Source organism: Cajanus cajan, chromosome 7, assembly GCF_000230855.2.
Source record: "Cajanus cajan strain Asha chromosome 7, NIPB_CcT2T_4, whole genome shotgun sequence".
NCBI lineage: Eukaryota > Viridiplantae > Streptophyta > Magnoliopsida > Fabales > Fabaceae > Cajanus > Cajanus cajan.
Window position 1 is genome coordinate 57,495,293 of NC_138523.1, and position 18,293 is coordinate 57,513,585.

The 18,293-nt window shown below is 33.4% G+C and overlaps 2 protein-coding genes across 2 annotated transcripts; both read left to right on the forward strand.

Annotated features, from left to right (window-relative positions):
* The first annotated feature begins 1,417 nt into the window (after positions 1 to 1,417).
* Positions 1,418 to 13,527, forward strand: LOC145950104 (uncharacterized). Its single transcript, XM_083061034.1, has 5 exons — positions 1,418 to 1,955; positions 4,296 to 4,543; positions 10,064 to 10,628; positions 12,624 to 12,699; positions 13,287 to 13,527. The coding sequence occupies exons 1-5, from the start codon at positions 1,418 to 1,420 to the stop codon at positions 13,525 to 13,527; spliced, it is 1,668 nt and encodes a 555-aa protein (XP_082917160.1).
* A 3,414-nt stretch (positions 13,528 to 16,941) lies between these two features.
* On the forward strand, positions 16,942 to 18,085 carry LOC145949651 (uncharacterized). The gene is made up of 2 exons (XM_083060253.1): positions 16,942 to 17,769; positions 17,879 to 18,085. The coding sequence occupies exon 1, from the start codon at positions 16,962 to 16,964 to the stop codon at positions 17,757 to 17,759; it is 798 nt and encodes a 265-aa protein (XP_082916379.1). The 5' UTR covers positions 16,942 to 16,961; the 3' UTR covers positions 17,760 to 17,769; positions 17,879 to 18,085.
* Positions 18,086 to 18,293: the final 208 nt, after the last annotated feature.

Below are 18,293 nucleotides of genomic sequence, written 5' to 3' on the forward strand. Positions count from 1 at the left end.
ACATTTAATTTTGTTAATTTTTTTAATATTGTATTTTTTTAAAATATATTATAATTTACTTATAATGTATTTTAATACCTAACTTTTAATGCTACTTTTAAGTATCAATTTATTAATTTTAATTAATTGTAATATAATTATTTATTTTTATGTGTAACAAGTAGTAATTTTGTCATAAAAGTAATATATTGAAGAAAAAAAATTATAAGCGTTTCATTAAATTATATTTTTAAAATATAATGTTATAAATAAATTGGTTAACTGAAAAGTAAGAATAATATTAAAAAAATATTTTTCATATTATATTAAAAAAAATAAAATATAAAATTACATGTAATTTTTCTTACTTATAATAAACAATAAATATATTACTTAATTAAATTATGCACAAAAATAATTTAATTATCTTAATTTAAAATATTATCTGTTATCTTAATTAATATTCTATATTTTTTATTTATTTTAGAAATAAATTAATTAGAGCTAATAATAAAGACTAAAAGATAGCACTAAGAAAATTATAAGAATCTAAAATTAACAAAAAAATTTACAGAGAATAAAAAAAGACAGAATGATATTGATCATAGAGATGTAAACATATTTAAGCTTAATTAAATTTTTTTACTTATTATTTTATCCGTCATTATGATTTATGATTAATTTGCTATACTTTATTCTTTTCTTTTTCATGTGTTGATGTATATTTTACTCTCTTTTTTCTTTTGCATTTTTTATCCCTCATTCTCTGGAATTATTAGCTCGACTTTGGTTTGAGTTCCCCTATCACTTTCTTTTACATGCGACCATCATTTTTTTAATGTTGAATCGAATAATAAGAATATAATACGATGAATTTGAGATAGAAAATTATTAAAATGGTTCAAAAGGAGAAAATAAAATAATGATATTTAAAGATTTTGTGAGGTGAAAGATTGAAGTTTTAAACAAGGAAAAATATAAGTCTAATATTTATTTTTAGGTGAAATGTGTGATATTTTGATTAGTGAGTTTTAAGTAGAAAATGATTCAATATAGGTTCAATTTATATAGATTTTCAACAACAACCAAAAAATGATATAAAGATTTTGGGATTAAAATAATTTGAAGTGAGGATTGTAAAATTTGAGAAATTCATGAATTAATTTTGAAAGAAAATTTATCAAGACAATAAAATTACATAGTGACCGTAGTAAAAAAACAATCAATAGTAAAATTTATTCTTAGTGATTCATATATAAAATAAAAATTGGGAATAAAGAAAGGAAAAAGAGAAGGTAAGACTAATGGTGAGTGTTTTCCCTTTTGTTTGATTTTTATGTTGTGCCTTATTTATAACATTTGTATTTGTATTAGATAGTTCCGGAAAAACCACAAGGAATCTTAGCAAAAATTTTGGAGACCAGCCAACTCTTCAATAATGAGCACGAAATTAGATGAGAAGCTTGTCCAACTAAAAACGGCTGAACAAAGATTTGATAAGAACATAATTTCAACTCACAAGATCCAAAGGGTACCTGCTTTGTTGCGACGTAATGAAAGGTTTGTGAAGTATTGTACGTCAAGGATGATATCATTTGGTCCCATCCATCATGGTAGTGAAATTCTAAAGGAAGGAGAGCATTATAAACTTCTGTGGACATCAAAGTTTGTTGCAAAATACAATGAAAATCAAGATTCTGATGAAGTGACACACGTTTTGCTTAAAAGAATAGAAGATAACATGGAAGAATTAAAGAAAGAGTTTGCTGATGACGTAATATTGGACGTAAAAGACCTTGCTTGGATGTTGTTTGTGGATGGATGTTCTTTGCTTCATTTCATGGAAAATATTGATGATCAACGTCCAGAAGCCCTAAACCTTAAGCTTCACCAATTATTGGAAATTTGGAGAGATACATCATTGTTGGAAAACCAACTTCCAAGGAGATTACTTGAGATGCTAAGCAAAAAGGAAGGTTGTAACACCTCAGTTTTTATTCCACTTTTATTTATTTATTTTAATTGAGGGTATTTTGGTAATTTTATAAAGATGATAGGGGTGATTTAGTAGCTTGGAACGGGCTGTTCCGGAATTGGAACGGGCCGTTCCAAACTACCAAAAGGTATATAATTTAGTAGCTCGGAACGGGCCGTTCCGGAATTGGAACAGGCCGTTCCAAACTACCAAGTTGTGTGTGAGTTAATAGCCCAGAACGGGCCGTTCTCAAGGTGGAACGGGCCGTTCCAGACTATTAAATATGCCTTTAACCCTAAATGAGAACGGGCCTGGAACGGGGCGTTCCCAAAATTATAGCCGTTGGGGCTAATTAATGCACACCAGAACGGGCCGTTCTGGTTTTGGAACGGGCCGTTCCGGCGTAAAAAGCCTATAAATAGAGCTGTTTGCCACTCCCAAAAAGCACACCTCTCATTTTTTATTTCTTTTCTTCTGCTCTCTCTCTTCTTTTCTCTCCTTTTTGCTTCAGACCGAGGGGAACCCAACGAGGGGGACCAACCAGATCTAGTGTAGATTCAGCTTCTTCATATCCAGGTACGGGGGAAAAAGAGAATTATTTATATATAGAGTTACATGAGGGAATTGGGTAGAGGAAGAACCCCTTAGAATTATGAGTAATTTTAGAAATATTTCTGTTTGAAGAATTATTGGCATTATTTGATTCTGTATATATTTAGGACAATAAATATATAATTTGTTAGTAAAAATGATGCTCTAGAAGGGAGAACAAAATTATAGAAAAGTGCTTGTAGGTTAGGTTTTGGAAAAATTGGATTATTTCTGTTTGAGGAATTAATTATACCATTATATTCTGTATGTGTCGAGGATTAGAAATATATATTTAAATCGTAAGAATGATGATCTGGGAGAGAGAACAAAATTGTAGAAAAGTGCCTGTGAGCTAGGTTTTGGAACAATTAGGGGTTTTACTGTTTATGTTGAAATTATATTAAATTGGTAATTCCGTTGTTTATTATATTAATTTATGAATATCATTGTTATATTATTTGATAAAAATTGATGATTTAAATGTGAATTACTTGATACGTGTGAAACCCATTATTTTGGACATATCTGATATATGTATGAAATTAAATTATGAGATGTTGTGTGGAATGTGAATGAGATGTGGTTGTGGTTCTTCACACCTATGACCAGGGGTGAGCAGGGCCCAAGATTGTTACATGAGTATCGTGACCTTGGTTAACATGTCAGGGGTGAGCACAGCCCTAGATTAGGGGTAACGTGACCTTGGCATAGTATTATATCAGGGGTGAGCACGGCTCTGGATTGTTACGTGGGTATCGTGACCTTGGTTAACATGTCAGGGGTGAGCACGGCCCTAAGATAGGGATAACGTGACCTTGGCACAGTGTTATATCAGGGGTGAGCACGGCCCGGGATTGTTAAATGGGTAGCGTGACCTTGGCATAGTGTGAAGTGCAAGATTTGTGATGATTGGTTTGATTGAGAATTATGACGTGATGACAATGCATGATTGATTGAAATACGATATGTTGAAATATTTACGAATATTAAATAATATATTGTGTTTTCTTATGTGCTATATATATAGATGTTTTCTTTTCTCACCGTGCGATTTGTGGATATTTTAGGTGAGGAAGATCTGGCTACGAGTGGTATCTAGAATGCCAACGGTTGAATTATCGGGATGCTCTGATATCGCCAAGCTTCCGTGGGGGTTATAATCCTGATGGAGCTGCTGACTGGATTTTTGAAGTGGAAAAGATATTCCAAGCTATGGGATGTCCTTTGATACAGAAGGTGACTTTGGCTACCTTCATGCTTTCTGGAGAGGCTGGCATCTGGTGGCAAGGTGCTCTGCAAAGAATGATAGCTGCAGGTACCCATGTGAACTGGGAGAATTTCAAGCAGCTATTCTTGGAGAAATACTTTCCCCGAGATGTAAGACATAAGAAACAGGTGGAATTCCTTGAATTGAAGCAAGGAGAAGATTATGTGGCTGATTATGTGACTAAGTTTGAAGACTTGGTTAGATTCTGCCCTATGTATGATGGTGTGGGCAATGAGGAGGAAAAATGTGTGAAGTTTGTGAGTGGTCTTCGCCCTGAGATTAAACAAGTTTTCAATTATCAAGGGATCACTCACTATCATGAATTGGTAAACAAGTGCCGAGTATATGATGAGGACAACCGTGCTAGGGTAACTCATTATAAGAGTGGAGGACCCATGAGGAATAATAAGTTTGGTTCATCTAGTAAGGGTAAACCTTACACCAAGTTTGCCAGGAATTCGAGTTCTAAGGTGAATAATCAAGGTTTTGTGCAACAAAGAAGCCAAGTTCCCACGGCTAGCCAAACTTCTAGAGGAGGGAGTGTGGGTTCTATTTCACACTACAATTGCTACAATTGTGGGAAGCCAGGTCATAGGGCATATGAATGTCCGTTACCTAGAGAAATAACGTGCTTCAAATGTCAAGAGAAGGGACACAGAGCTCGTGATTGTCCCAAGAACAAGACAACAGAGGTTGGAGGGAGTGCTAGCAAACCTCGAGCGACAGGAAGGGTGTTTGCCTTGAGTGGTGCTGAAGCCTCGCAATCCAAAGACTTAATCCAGGGTATTTGTTTCATTAATGGAACTCCTCTAATTGTTTTATATGACTCTGGTGCGACTCACTCTTTTATATCACATGCGTGTGTGTCCAAATTAAAATTTCCTATTTCTTCCTTGTCTTTTGAGTTAATAGTAGAGACACCAACTAGTGGTTCAGTGTCTACTTCTGAGGTCTGTTTAAAATGTCCTTTGATTATTGAGGGTAGAGATTTCATGGTTGACTTAATTTGTTTGCCTCTAAGCCAGCTAGATGTTATTCTGGGTATGGACTGGTTATCTTCCAATCATGTCCTTTTGAATTGTGCTGATAAATCTATTGTCTTTGGTGAGCCTGTTGAAAAAGTGAGTAAGGATTATTTGACTGCCAACCAAGTTAAGGTATCTTTAGAAGAGGATGCCCAAGTGTACATGTTGTTAGCTTCTTTGAATTCTGAGAGTAATTTTTGGTGAATGAACTATCTGTTGTGTGTGACTTTTCGGATGTCTTCTCTGATGATATGAATAGCTTACCACCTAGAAGAGAAGTAGAATTTTCCATAGACTTAGTACCAGGTACAGGACCTATTTCTATTACACCTTATAGGATGTCACCCGTAGAGTTAGTGGAGCTTAAGAAACAAATATAAGACTTGTTGGATAAGGGGTTTGTGAGGCCTAGTGTATCACCTTGGGGAGCACCCGTACTATTAGTTAAGAAGAAGGATGGTAGTATGAGATTGTGTGTAGATTATCGCCAGTTGAACAAGGTGACCATTAAGAATAAATATCCATTGCCTAGGATAGATGATCTTATGGACCAGTTGGTGGGTGCTTGTGTATTTAGTAAAATTGATCTTAGATCGGGGTACCATCAGATTAGAGTTAAGGATGAGGATGTACCTAAGACAGCATTTAGGACTCGTTATGGACACTATGAGTATCTAGTAATGCCTTTTGGTGTGACAAATGCTCCTGCAATTTTTATGGATTACATGAACCGAATTTTTCATCCGTATTTGGATAAATTTGTAGTTGTCTTCATAGATGACATACTAGTTTATTCCAAGACTAAAGAGGAGCATAAGGAACACTTAAAGGTAGTACTTCAAACTCTCAGGGAGAGACAACTTTATGCCAAGTTGTCTAAGTGTGACTTTTGGCTAGAGGAGATGAGTTTCTTAGGACATGTGATTTCAAGTGGAGGTATAGCAGTAGATCCATCTAAAGTTGAGGCGGTGCTTAAATGGGAGACACCTAAGTCAGTTAGTGAGATTAGGAGTTTTCTTGGATTGGCTGGATATTATAGAAGATTCATAAAGGGATTCTCTAAGTTAGCATTACCCTTGACAAGTTTAACTAGGAAAGGAGTTGTGTTTGTATGGGATAGTAAATGTGAGAATAGTTTCCGAACCCTTAAGGAGAAGTTGACTAGTGCACATGTTTTAGTGTTGCCTGACCTTAGTAAGACTTTTGTGGTTTATTGTGACGCTTCTAAGATGGGTTTGGGTGGAGTGTTAATGCAAGAAGGAAAGGTCGTATCTTATGCATCTAGGCAATTGAAAATACATGAGAAGAATTACCCCACCCATGATCTTGAATTAGCAGCTGTGGTATTCACACTTAAGATTTGGAGACATTATTTGTATGGTTCAAAATTTGAGGTATTCAGTGATCATAAGAGTCTTAGGTATTTATTTGACCAAAAGAAATTAAATATGAGACAAAGGAGATGGTTAGAGTTCCTTAAGGACTATGATTTTGATCTTAGTTATCATCCGGGTAAAGCTAATGTGGTGGCTGATGCATTGAGTAGGAAATCTTTGCATTTGTCTTCTCTTATGATTAGGGAGATGGACCTTTTGGCTCAATTTAGAGACTTGAGTTTGACTTATGAGGTGACCCCTAGAAGTGTGAGACTAGGTATGACTCGGGTGACTAGTGAGTTGTTGAGGGAAATTGGAGAAGCACAGTTAATGGATTCATTTCTAGTGGCTAGACGTGATGCTATAGGACAAGGTGTTAGAGGAGAATTTACCTTGGATGTAGATGGAGTGTTAAGATTTAAAGACCGAGTGTGCGTGCCTAGTGACCCTATACTTAGACGTTTGATCCTAGAGGAAGGTCATAGGAGCAAGCTTAGTTTTCACCCAGGAGCAACTAAGATGTATCAAGACCTTAGGAAGATATTTTGGTGGCCTAGGATGAAGAAAGATATAGCTGAATTTGTGAGTGCCTGTTTAGTGTGTCAGAAGGCTAAAATAGAACATCAAAAACCTTCAGGACTACTTCAGCCTTTGAGTATACCCGAGTGGAAGTGGGATAGCATTTCTATGGATTTTGTAGTTGCTTTGCCTAGGACTAGGAGAGGGCATGATTCTATTTGGGTTATAGTTGATAGGTTGACTAAGAGTGCTCATTTCTTACCTATTAACATTAGGTATTCTCTAGAGAGATTGGCTGGACTGTATATTGATGAGATTGTGAGATTGCATGGGATACCATCTAGCATAGTTTCAGATAGAGACCCTAGATTCACCTCTAGGTTTTGGGAGAGCCTACAACGAGCTTTGGGGACCCAACTTAGACTTAGTTCAGCTTACCACCCTCAAACTGATGGTCAGACTGAGAGGACTATTCAATCTTTAGAAGATTTGCTTAGAGCCTGTGTGTTGGACCAAGGGGGTAGTTGGGATAGTCTTTTACCTTTGATAGAGTTTACCTATATTAATAGTTACCACTCTAGTATAGGTATGGCACCTTATGAAGCCTTGTATGGTAGGAGGTGTAGGACCCCTTTGTGTTGGTGCGAGCCTGGTGATAATATTATCTTAGGACCTGAGATTGTGCAACAAACCACTGATAAGGTTAGATTGATACAAGAGAGGATGAGGACAGCTCAGAGTAGACAGAAAAGTTATGCTGACAAGAGAAGGAAGGACTTAGAATTTCAAGAAGGTGACCATGTGTTTTTGAAAGTCACTCCGTGGACTGGGGTTGGTAGGGCATTGAAATCCAGAAAACTTACTCCTCGATTTATTGGTCCTTTCCAAATTCTAAAAAGAGTCGGTAGTGTTGCCTACCAAATTGCTTTGCCTCCTAATCTATCAAATCTCCATGATGTCTTCCACATTTCCCAACTTCGGAAATACATCCATGACCCTTCGCATATGATTGAGTCGGATCATCTTGAGGTTAAGGAGAACCTAACTGTGGAAGCTGCCCCGGTGAGAGTCGAGGATCGAATGGTGAAGCAACTTAGGGGTAAGGAAATTCCTTTGGTGAAAGTTATTTGGGGAGGAGCTGCACCTGAAAGTGCTACTTGGGAGTTAGAGGAGAAGATGAAAGCTTCATATCCATTTTTATTTGCTTCAGGTAATTTCGAGGACGAAATTTCTTAAAGGAGGGGAGAATTGTAACACCTCAGTTTTTATTCCACTTTTATTTATTTATTTTAATTGAGGGTATTTTGGTAATTTTATAAAGATGATAGGGGTGATTTAGTAGCTTGGAACGGGCTGTTCCGGAATTGGAACGGGTCGTTCCAAACTACCAAAAGGTATATAATTTAGTAGCTCGGAACGGGCCGTTCCAAACTACCAAGTTGTGTGTGAGTTAATAGCCCAGAACGGGCCGTTCTCAAGGTGGAACGGGCCGTTCCGGACTATTAAATATGCCTTTAACCCTAAATGAGAACGGGCCTGGAACGGGGCATTCCCAAAATTATGGCCGTTGGGGGTAATTAATGCACACCAGAACGGGCCGTTCTGATTTTGGAACGGGCCGTTCTGGATGTATTTTTTAGCCACGTTTTAAGGGTCTGGAACGGCCCGTTCCGGATTTGGAACGGGCCGTTCCGGCGTAAAAAGCCTATAAATATAGCTGTTTGCCACTCCCAAAAAGCACACCTCTCATTTCTGATTTCTTTTCTTCTGCTCTCTCTCTTCTTTTCTCTCCTTTCTGCTTCAGACCGAGGGGAACCCAACGAGGGGGACCAACTAGATCTAGTGTAAATTCAGCTTCTTCATATCCAGGTACGGGAGAAAAAGGGAATTATTTATATATAGAGTTAGATGAGGGAATTGGGTAGAGGAAGAACCCCTTAGAATTATGAGTAATTTTAGAAATATTTCTGTTTGAAGAATTATTGGCATTATTTGATTCTGTATATATTTAGGACAATAAATATATAATTTGTTAGTAAAAATGATGCTCTAGGAGGGAGAACAAAATTATAGAAAAGTGTCTGTAGGTTAGGTTTTGGAAAAATTAGATTATTTCTGTTTGAGGAATTAATTATACCATTAGATTCCGTATGTGTCGAGGATTAGAAATATATATTTAAATCGTAAGAATGATGATCTGGGAGAGAGAACAAAATTGTAGAAAAGTGTCTGTGAGCTAGGTTTTGGAACAATTAGGGGTTTTACTGTTTATGTTGAAATTATATTAAATTGGTAATTCCGTTGTTTATTATATTAATTTATGAATATCATTGTTATATTATTTGATAAAAATTAATGATTTAAATGTGAATTACTTGATACGTGTGAAACCCATTATTTTGGACATATTTGATATATGTATGAAATTAAATTATGAGATGTTGTGTGGAATGTGAATGAGATGTGGTTGTGGTTCTTCACACCTATGACCAGGGGTGAGCACGGCCCGAGATTGTTACATGAGTATCGTGACCTTGGTTAACATGTCAGGGGTGAGCACGGCCCTAGATTAGGGATAACGTGACCTTGGCACAGTGTTATATCAGGGGTGAGCACGGCCCTAAGATAGGGATAACGTGACCTTGGCACAGTGTTATATCAGGGGTGAGCACGGCCCAGGATTGTTAAATGGGTAGCGTGACCTTGGCATAGTGTGAAGTGCAAGATTTGTGATGATTGGTTTGATTGAGAATTATGACGTGATGACAATGCATGATTGATTGAAATACGATATGTTGAAATATTTACAAATATTAAATAATATATTGTGTTTTTTTATGTGCTATATATATAGATGTTTTCTTTTCTCACCGTGCGATTTGTGGATATTTTAGGTGAGGAAGATCTGGCTACGAGTAGTATCTAGAATGCCAACGGTTGAATTATCGGGATGCTCTGATATTGTGACATCGGGGCAAAAAGGATTTTTAGAACATAGGTTTTTATTGTAAATGTTATTTTGAAAATAATTTGAAAACTCTTGCGTTTCATTTTTTGTTATTGTGGTTATTGATGGTTATTGAAGGATAATTTTTTAAGATTCTCATGTGAACCCTTTTACCGAAATTGAAAAATTTATTTATAAGTTTTTATTATTACAATATATATGTTGGGGTAGTAAGGGTGTCACAAAGGTCCCGAGTTGGAAATTTTATTTTCCAATCATTCTGACTTCGGTGAATCCAAACGTTGTGGCACAATAGATGTCATTGTCCAAAATCCTAAACCAATTCATATACTCGATTATAGTCGCTCATTATTCCTAAACCAGCAAGATGATGGTGATGAAGACAACAATTTTCAAATAGACCCAAATGCTGACAATTGGTTTACTTATAAGAACATACGAGATCTAAAAAGAGCAGGGATTCGGATGACACCAAATTCGTCCGCAGAAAATTCATTTGCATGGAATGACATTCATTTCAAATCTAAGTGGATTAGTGGGGAATTGAGACTTCCAATATTTCATTTCAATGATAACACGCTCTCTTTTTTTCCAAACCTCATAGCGTATGAGATGTGTCCAGATGCTCGTAGCAACTATGAATTTTGCTCGTTCATTTCATTCATGGATTCATTGATTGACAATGCTGAAGATGCGAAGGAGCTGAGATTAAGTGGTGTATTTTCAAACTTACTCGGAAGCGACGAAGACTTGGCCAATCTCTTCAATGAATTGGGTGATGATCTGCCAACTAAAATGTATTCTGACTGGTGCCACAATAATGTTGTGGCCTTCAGCAAGAAATATGTTGCTGTTAAGCAGCAAATTGAAAAGCATTACAGAACTAAGTGGAAGACATGGTTGGCTGAAGCTTACAATACTCATTTCAGTACCCCCTGGACTATAATTGCCTTTTTTGCTGCATTACTAATTGTAATTCTTACTTTTATCCAAACCTTTTTCACCATAGATCCCAAATGATTCATGATATGCATCTCATGTATTTGTTGGTATAATAAGCTTTTCATGTGCCCTGCAAATAATAAATGATTGAAAATGCAGGAGCAAGAATTGTCTCATACCCGTGTGTGTTTATTATGTATGTATAGTATAGTAAGCTCCATGTGTGACCCGCAAATAATAACATTTTAGTTTGGAGTGAGCTGTAATTTTTCAGAAAAATAATGCGTTTACATGTCCTTTATGATGAATTGTTGATTGGATCCATATAATTTTGTTCTCGTCATCTGTAGATACTATATGCATTGGAAAAAGTGGACTCTGTAAATTTCAGACGATAGGTTTAAGACAATAAACAACGACTATGTAAATTTGGTCAACTAAAACATGGTTACAGATATACTATATTTTTATTACATTATACATTTAATATATTAAACCTTTAATAAAAAATAACATGTTTTATTATATTAAAGAAATAACAATAATAAGATATATTATATTTTTATTTAATTTATTTTTATATTATCAACTTTTATAAAATATTATACAAATAACTTTAAGGATTAAAAGTAATGTATCTCCAAATTAAAAGGATAAAAATAAATTAAAAATTAGAATAAAATTTTGAAAATTTTTTAAAAAATCAAATATATATTTTACCCTTTTTAAGTATAATGCATAAAAAATTAATAATAAAGATAACAAACTATTATAATCGTATCATGTTATATTTAAATAACAAAAATATATATAAAAGATGATAATTTTAATTTATTTTTAAAAATAACATAAAAATTATATTGTATAATTTTTATAAATAAAAAAAAAATTGACTTGACAGCTGATTATAGCAAACGACTTTTGAGCCGAGTAAATGTGTAGAATCTTGCCATAACAGAATAAAGATAAAGTTATTATTGACAGTGAAAGGACAACAACCAATGACTCTCCAAACCAGAAAACAAAACCTAATTTAATTAATGATGCTATACCTATGATTAGTTAAATGAATTTCATTATAAGGCTTAAGGTTATAAAGAAAACATCAAAATCAAATTATATCATCCAGTGAAACCTAAATAAAGCTATAATTACAAGTTACAACTCAATGTTTTCACATGTGGAATTAAAATAACTATTTATACAGCAACAAAAGGAAAACGCATTAATTACAGGACTATATTTATATATTTGCCCATGTACTGTAATTGTTACTTGCAAGTTGAATATTTACCTTTGTCCTGGTACCACTACTATAAATATGTTATTTACCCAAGAATTTTCATGCGAAAAAATATTTATAGAAAATTATTGTAAAAATTCTTGTAAATATAAATCTCTAATAAATTATTACAAATATTTTTATGGTTTTAAATTTGCAGAAAATTTTTGCAAATTTTACTACAAAAATATTAATTATATAAATTTTTTGTTGCAAATAAAAATTTTTAAAAAAATTTGCAGGATTTTTTTTATTTTCCTACAAATTTTATTTTAAATATAAATTTGCAAGTAATTTATTTTTTTTGAGTAGTATTTCCTGCCAATTTTTTTATTTATGATTATTTTTATTAATTTAAAAATTGAAAATATTTTTGACTCAACGTAAACACATTTCCGTCTTCCTTCACTGTACTGATTGCATTCACCTCCGCAATACTATTTTTCTTCATCACCGCCGCACAACACTTCTTAAGTAAGTCACCTCCGTAACCTCCGCACCTCCGTAAATGTAACCTCCGCACGCCACTCACTGTAACACTTCTCTGAGCTTTTCCTCATCACCTCCACTGTGCCACATCCACAACATTTCTCTCATTTTCTCGTTCCGCATAACATTTGTTAGGGTTTTTGTTTTCTCTCCTTTTCCTAATTTTTCTCACCGCACAACGCTTCATTTTTTGTGTGCTTTTGAATGTAGATTTGAAGTACCAACTCAATGAGATAGAAGACAATGCTTGTAATCTGAAAAATGTAAAAGCAGATGTTGGCTGGAGGTAAGATGTTGGTTGGATATGTGTCTCGTTTATTGATTGCATACCTTATTTTAAACCACATTTTTGTTTGTTAAGAGCTAGCTAGGATTTGATTTACACCAGTTTTCTGCAAATTTAGCGTTCAAAGATAGCTGAATTGGTTTAGTGTCGGATTCTCAATTAGATGGTTAAAATAACCCTGTTGAACGCACGGGTTATGTTAAGAAAATAAATGCAAATGATTGGGTGTTAAAATGTTCCTACCACACATTCAACCAGGGTTCTAAATTGCGGACCGCATCACGCATTGCGGCCGCAATATTGCGGTTGCAGCCCTATCCGCAACGGCATCAGACCGCAATTGCGGTGAGACCGTAAATCACAGATTTTTCCGTAGCGTAACGGTGTTGCGTCCGCAACACCTCCGTTTTGAATCCGCAAACGACAAGAACAAGGAATCGTTTTTAAAAAAGTAACTTTTTTTTTAAAAAAAAGCTAACTTTCGGGAAGCTTTTTCAGAGAAGAGAACAAGGATTCAGAGAATATATTCAGATCAATAATGGTTCAAAGTTCAAACTTTGACATAAAAGATGAAAAACAAAGCATAGAAGAGGAACTCGGAACTCGGAACTTAACTTACACTTGCATTCGGAACTCGGAACTCCCTTGTATCTCTACCAAGAAGAGGAAGCTTTTGTTAATCGTAAGTTTTCTGCCTCTTCCCTGTTTCTCTTTGATTTTGGCTTGAAATGCTTGAATGTTGCGGTGAATATGGATTCTGGAGTAGTTTGGGACTTTGGGGGAAGAACGGCGCATGGAACCAACAAGGCAGCAACCCTTATGAAATAGGATAGGAATGAAAACCTAGAAATTGATTTTAATTAATTTTTTACTTAGTGGACGCGGGCCTTCTACTGAGTTTGGGAGAGTCACTGGTACATGAAAAAAAGTTAGGTGGTTTGGGTACGTGGGCTGTACGTGGCCTAATGAGAAATTTATTTTAATAAAATTTTTTAATTAATGAGTGTACATGGGCCTTTAGTGAGATTAGGAGACTAACTGGTGCATGAAAAAAAAAATTAAGTGGTTTGAACGTGGGCCTTGGTACTATTTATTTTATGTAAATTACGTTTTATATCTTCTGTGTTAAATAATTTATTTTATGAAAGTTTTGTTTAACTATTGATTAATTCTTTTAAAAAAATTGAAATTTAATTTAGAAATGAAAACAATAATGATGAATTATAAGCTATATGAAAAAATATCAAGAAACACTATTCTAAAAGAAAAATAACTAAAAATAATTTAATTAAATAGTAGTCCTTAAAAATATTTTTGTAGAAGATAATTATATATATATATATATGACTTATAATAAATAAATATTTTTGCCTATATAAATTATTGAAATTGAAATTAATTTGTCATAAATAAATACTTTTACTATATAAATTATATTTTTAAATTTATAATAAATAATTTATATTGTGATATAAAGTTGTTTTTAATTATTGATAATTTATATTTTTAAATTTATTTTTATTTCTGCACACCTATAATTAACAAAAAATGAAAACAATCTTACGTGAATAGAAAAATGTTATAATTAATAATAGTTTAATTTATAATTAATAATAATTTAATTTAATTGATATAGTTTAGTTCAAACTCCTAGAACTATAGTACACTAATCTAGATAATAGTTTAGTTTAGTTTAGTCAATATTTATTTTAGTTCAATTTAGTTTAGTGAACTATTTATTATAGTTTAGTTTAGTTTTCTTCTAGTTTAGTTTAGTTTAGCAATATTTTGCAATATTTTTATATATAATAATATGTTTAGCCTAATTATATGTATATCACTATTTGGTTGTTTATATTTATTTTTATTATTATGTTAATTTATTAGTCATTGTTATGAAGTTCGAAATATAACTTAATTATTGATTGATATTATATTTTCAAAATTTTATACAGATATATATACACAATGACATCAAATGAAGAATTTCCTATAGGAAGACTCGAAGGTGCTCCAAGCGACGATATTGGATGGCATTTTGGAGTACCTATAGCAGGAAATCGCAACAATGTCCAATGTAAACTTTGTCAAAAGATAATAAGGGGTGGCATTACAAGATTGAAGCAACACATAACACATGATAAAGGTCAAGTAGCAGGTTGTCCAAGAGTCACGTCATTTGTTAGGGAGAATATGATGAAACTTCTCAAAGATAAAAAAGAAAAGAAAATTGACTTTAGAAAAAGAAAAGAAGAATTTGAATCTCGATTAAGAGAAGATGATGAAGAAGATAGTGACGAGGAGATGATGATAGCTTCGCAACAAAGCATTAGATCACAACGTGAGTGGGAAGATAGACAACGATTCAGACAACAAACAGAGGGATCTAATAACATCTATGAATCAGGTGGAAGCTCTCGCATGAGTGTTAGTCAAACTTCAAGAAAAGAAGATGCTACTTTTGCTTTATGATCTACAAATGTGGATCTTGTGAGAAGTAAAAGTATGAAACAACCAAAAATAGGTGGGGGTCTTATGAAAACATTAAAGAAAAAGCTCGGAGAAGCGGTAAGCAAGTTTATAATTTATGAACGCTTACCTATGAATTTATCAAATTCTCCATGGTTGCATAATTTGATTATTGCAGCAGCTGAGGTAGGTCCATCAGTTAAATGCCCTACACCTTATGAAGTTTCTGATGTGTATTTAGAAGCTGAATATAAAAGCATGCAAGAATGGATAAGCAAGTTGAAAACTACATGGAAGGAAAAAGGAGTAACAATAATGTGTGATGGTTGGACAGATAGTGTAAATCATACACATATTATGAATTTTCTAGTGTATTGTAGCAAGGGAACAATTTTCTTGAAATCTATTGATGCTTCTAATGTTGACAGTAGAAATACTGATTACTACTTTCAGTTATTGGATAAGGTTGTGGACGAAGTGGGAGAAGAATTTGTAATTCAAGTTATTACAGATAATGAAAAAGCACTTAAAGCAGCTGGTCAAAAGTTGATGGAAAAGAGACAACATTTATATTGGACTGCATGTGCAGCACATTGTTTGGATCTTTGTTTGGAGGATATAGGAAAAAAAAAAGAATGTGCAAAAGTTATTAAGTGATGCAAAAGTTGTAACAACTTTTATCTACAATCACACATGGATTGTAAATCTCATGAAAAAATACACTGGAGGTAGAGAAATTGTTCGTCCTGGTGTTACCCGATTTGCAACACAATTCTTACAACTTCAAGCAATTGTGCAACAAAAGCAAGGCTTGAGGAACATGTTCAACTCAGAAGAATTTAGACGATCTAAATTTGGAAGAGACAAAAATGGATTGGCATTTGAAGCAAGACAAATTGTTATTGGCAATGATTTTTGGAGCAAGGTTAATGATATATTGAAGGTATTTGAGCCTTTAGTAAAAGTTTTGAGGCTAGTTGATGGTGATGAGAAACCAACAATGGGTTTTATATATGAGGCAATTGATCGAGCTAAACAATCAATTCAAAAAAGTTCTCGTTATTATTCTCAATACCAAGAAATAATTGACAAGCGTTGGAAATTCATGCATTCTGATATTCATTCTGCTGGTATGTCATTGTAATTTTACGTTTATTATATAAAGCAATACATTAATACATACAATTATAGATACATATTGATTAACTATTTATTTTTTAGGGTATTTTCTTAATCCACAATTTCAATATGGAGTTGAACATGGATCTGATGTGTATCGAGAGACATTTGAAGGGACCAAAAAGGTCATCATGAAATTGGAGAGAAACATGGATGATCAAATTAAAGCTTTAAACTCGGTTAGTAATAAATAATTATATTTTGTTTTTTAAAATTATTGTTATATAACTATGTATTGATATCTTATACAATATAATGTTATATAGTTGGTATTGTTTAAAGACATGGGTGAAACATTTGCTACACCTCAAGCTCAAAGAGCTTGGTCTAGAATGAATCCAGGTAAATATAGTTTCTTCCTTTCTCAATAAATAAATGTATTTTTTTATAAATAATAACTTTTTTTTGCTTGATCTCTTAAAAAGCTGAATGGTGGTTGATGTTTGGTTCATGCTCTCCTGAACTTCAACGTGTGGCTATTAAAGTTTTAAGTCAAAAAACTTCAGCCACAAATTGTGAAAGAAACTGGAGTACGTTTAGCTATATTCATACAAAGACAAGGAATAGGCTTAAGTACAAAAAAGTTGCAAAAACTTGTCTTTACACATTACAACATGAAATTGAAAATGAGGCATCAAATGAGAAAAATTCAAGAAGAAATTGAATCAAGTTTCAATCCAATTAATCTTGATTATATATTTCGAGAAGATGATCCATTATCTGCATGGATAGAAGAAAGAGAAAATCCACTTTTAGATGGAGTTCAAAATTCAGAGTGGTTGCCTCGAATTGATACAGATGATGAAGATGTGGAAGGTGGAGATAGTGATAATGATGGTGGTGACTTAAGCCCACCAAGTAATAATAGTGGTGATGATGGTGTTGATATTGAAGGTGAAGAAAATGATGGTGAGGATGATGAGGATGAACAAAGACAAAATGATCCATATCAAGAGACTCCATATAATAGGCGTGACACAAATCTGGTAATTGATTTCACTACTTCTATGCCAGGTATGATTCCTCCTGATCGTTCATTTTCAGGTGATAATAGAAGAGATAATTCACGAGTTAGAAGAGGAAAAAATAAACAAAATGTGTCATGTCAAGATTCTTCATCTTCTCATATTGAACAAAGTTTTAGTGAATTCAATATTGATGATTCTTCAGAAAGTAGTCAAGGGTACTATCCACCATTAGTTTATCAACATCCTTATTTTAATGCATACAATCAATATGGAAGTGACCAAGTTCCCTCATACCACCAACCATCAATGAATTATAATGATCTTTATTATCAACAACAAAGTGGTGGATTTTTTGATTATGTTTTTGGACAAGGAGCCACACAAGGGGATAGCCAAAGCGAGAGTGCAGGCTATGATCATCCTCGTCACTCTACTATGTGGTAATAAGTATCATGTGAGTTATAAATTTATTATATATATAATTTTTCACTTGTGAAAAAAAATTCATGCTTTTTATAGTTTTACAATATTATTAATAAAAATTTCATATTTTTTCCTTGTAGTGAAATGCATCTCTGAAGGGTGGCATTGCTTCTCAGATAATTGATGACAATGAAACTTGTGGGCAGTCATATTATTTTATATCAAACCATGTCTTTTTTTCTTTCTTGTCTATTTAAAATTTGTCTAAATGTGTACTTTTAAGATTTTTATTTGCGTCAATGAGACAATTTGCTTTTGAGATATTCTGACAAATATTGAGTAGGAATTAATCTAACCACTATTGTGTTTCTCTTACTTTTAAATTAATTTTAAAATAAATAAAATTATTCATTAAAATAATAGGATGTTTTAAAAAAGGAATAAAAATGTATAACTCTTTAAAAATAAAACATATATCAATAATTACATTTTTTTATATTTAGTGCAAATAATTAATAATTTCACACCGCAACAGCCGCAATCCGCATCGCAATA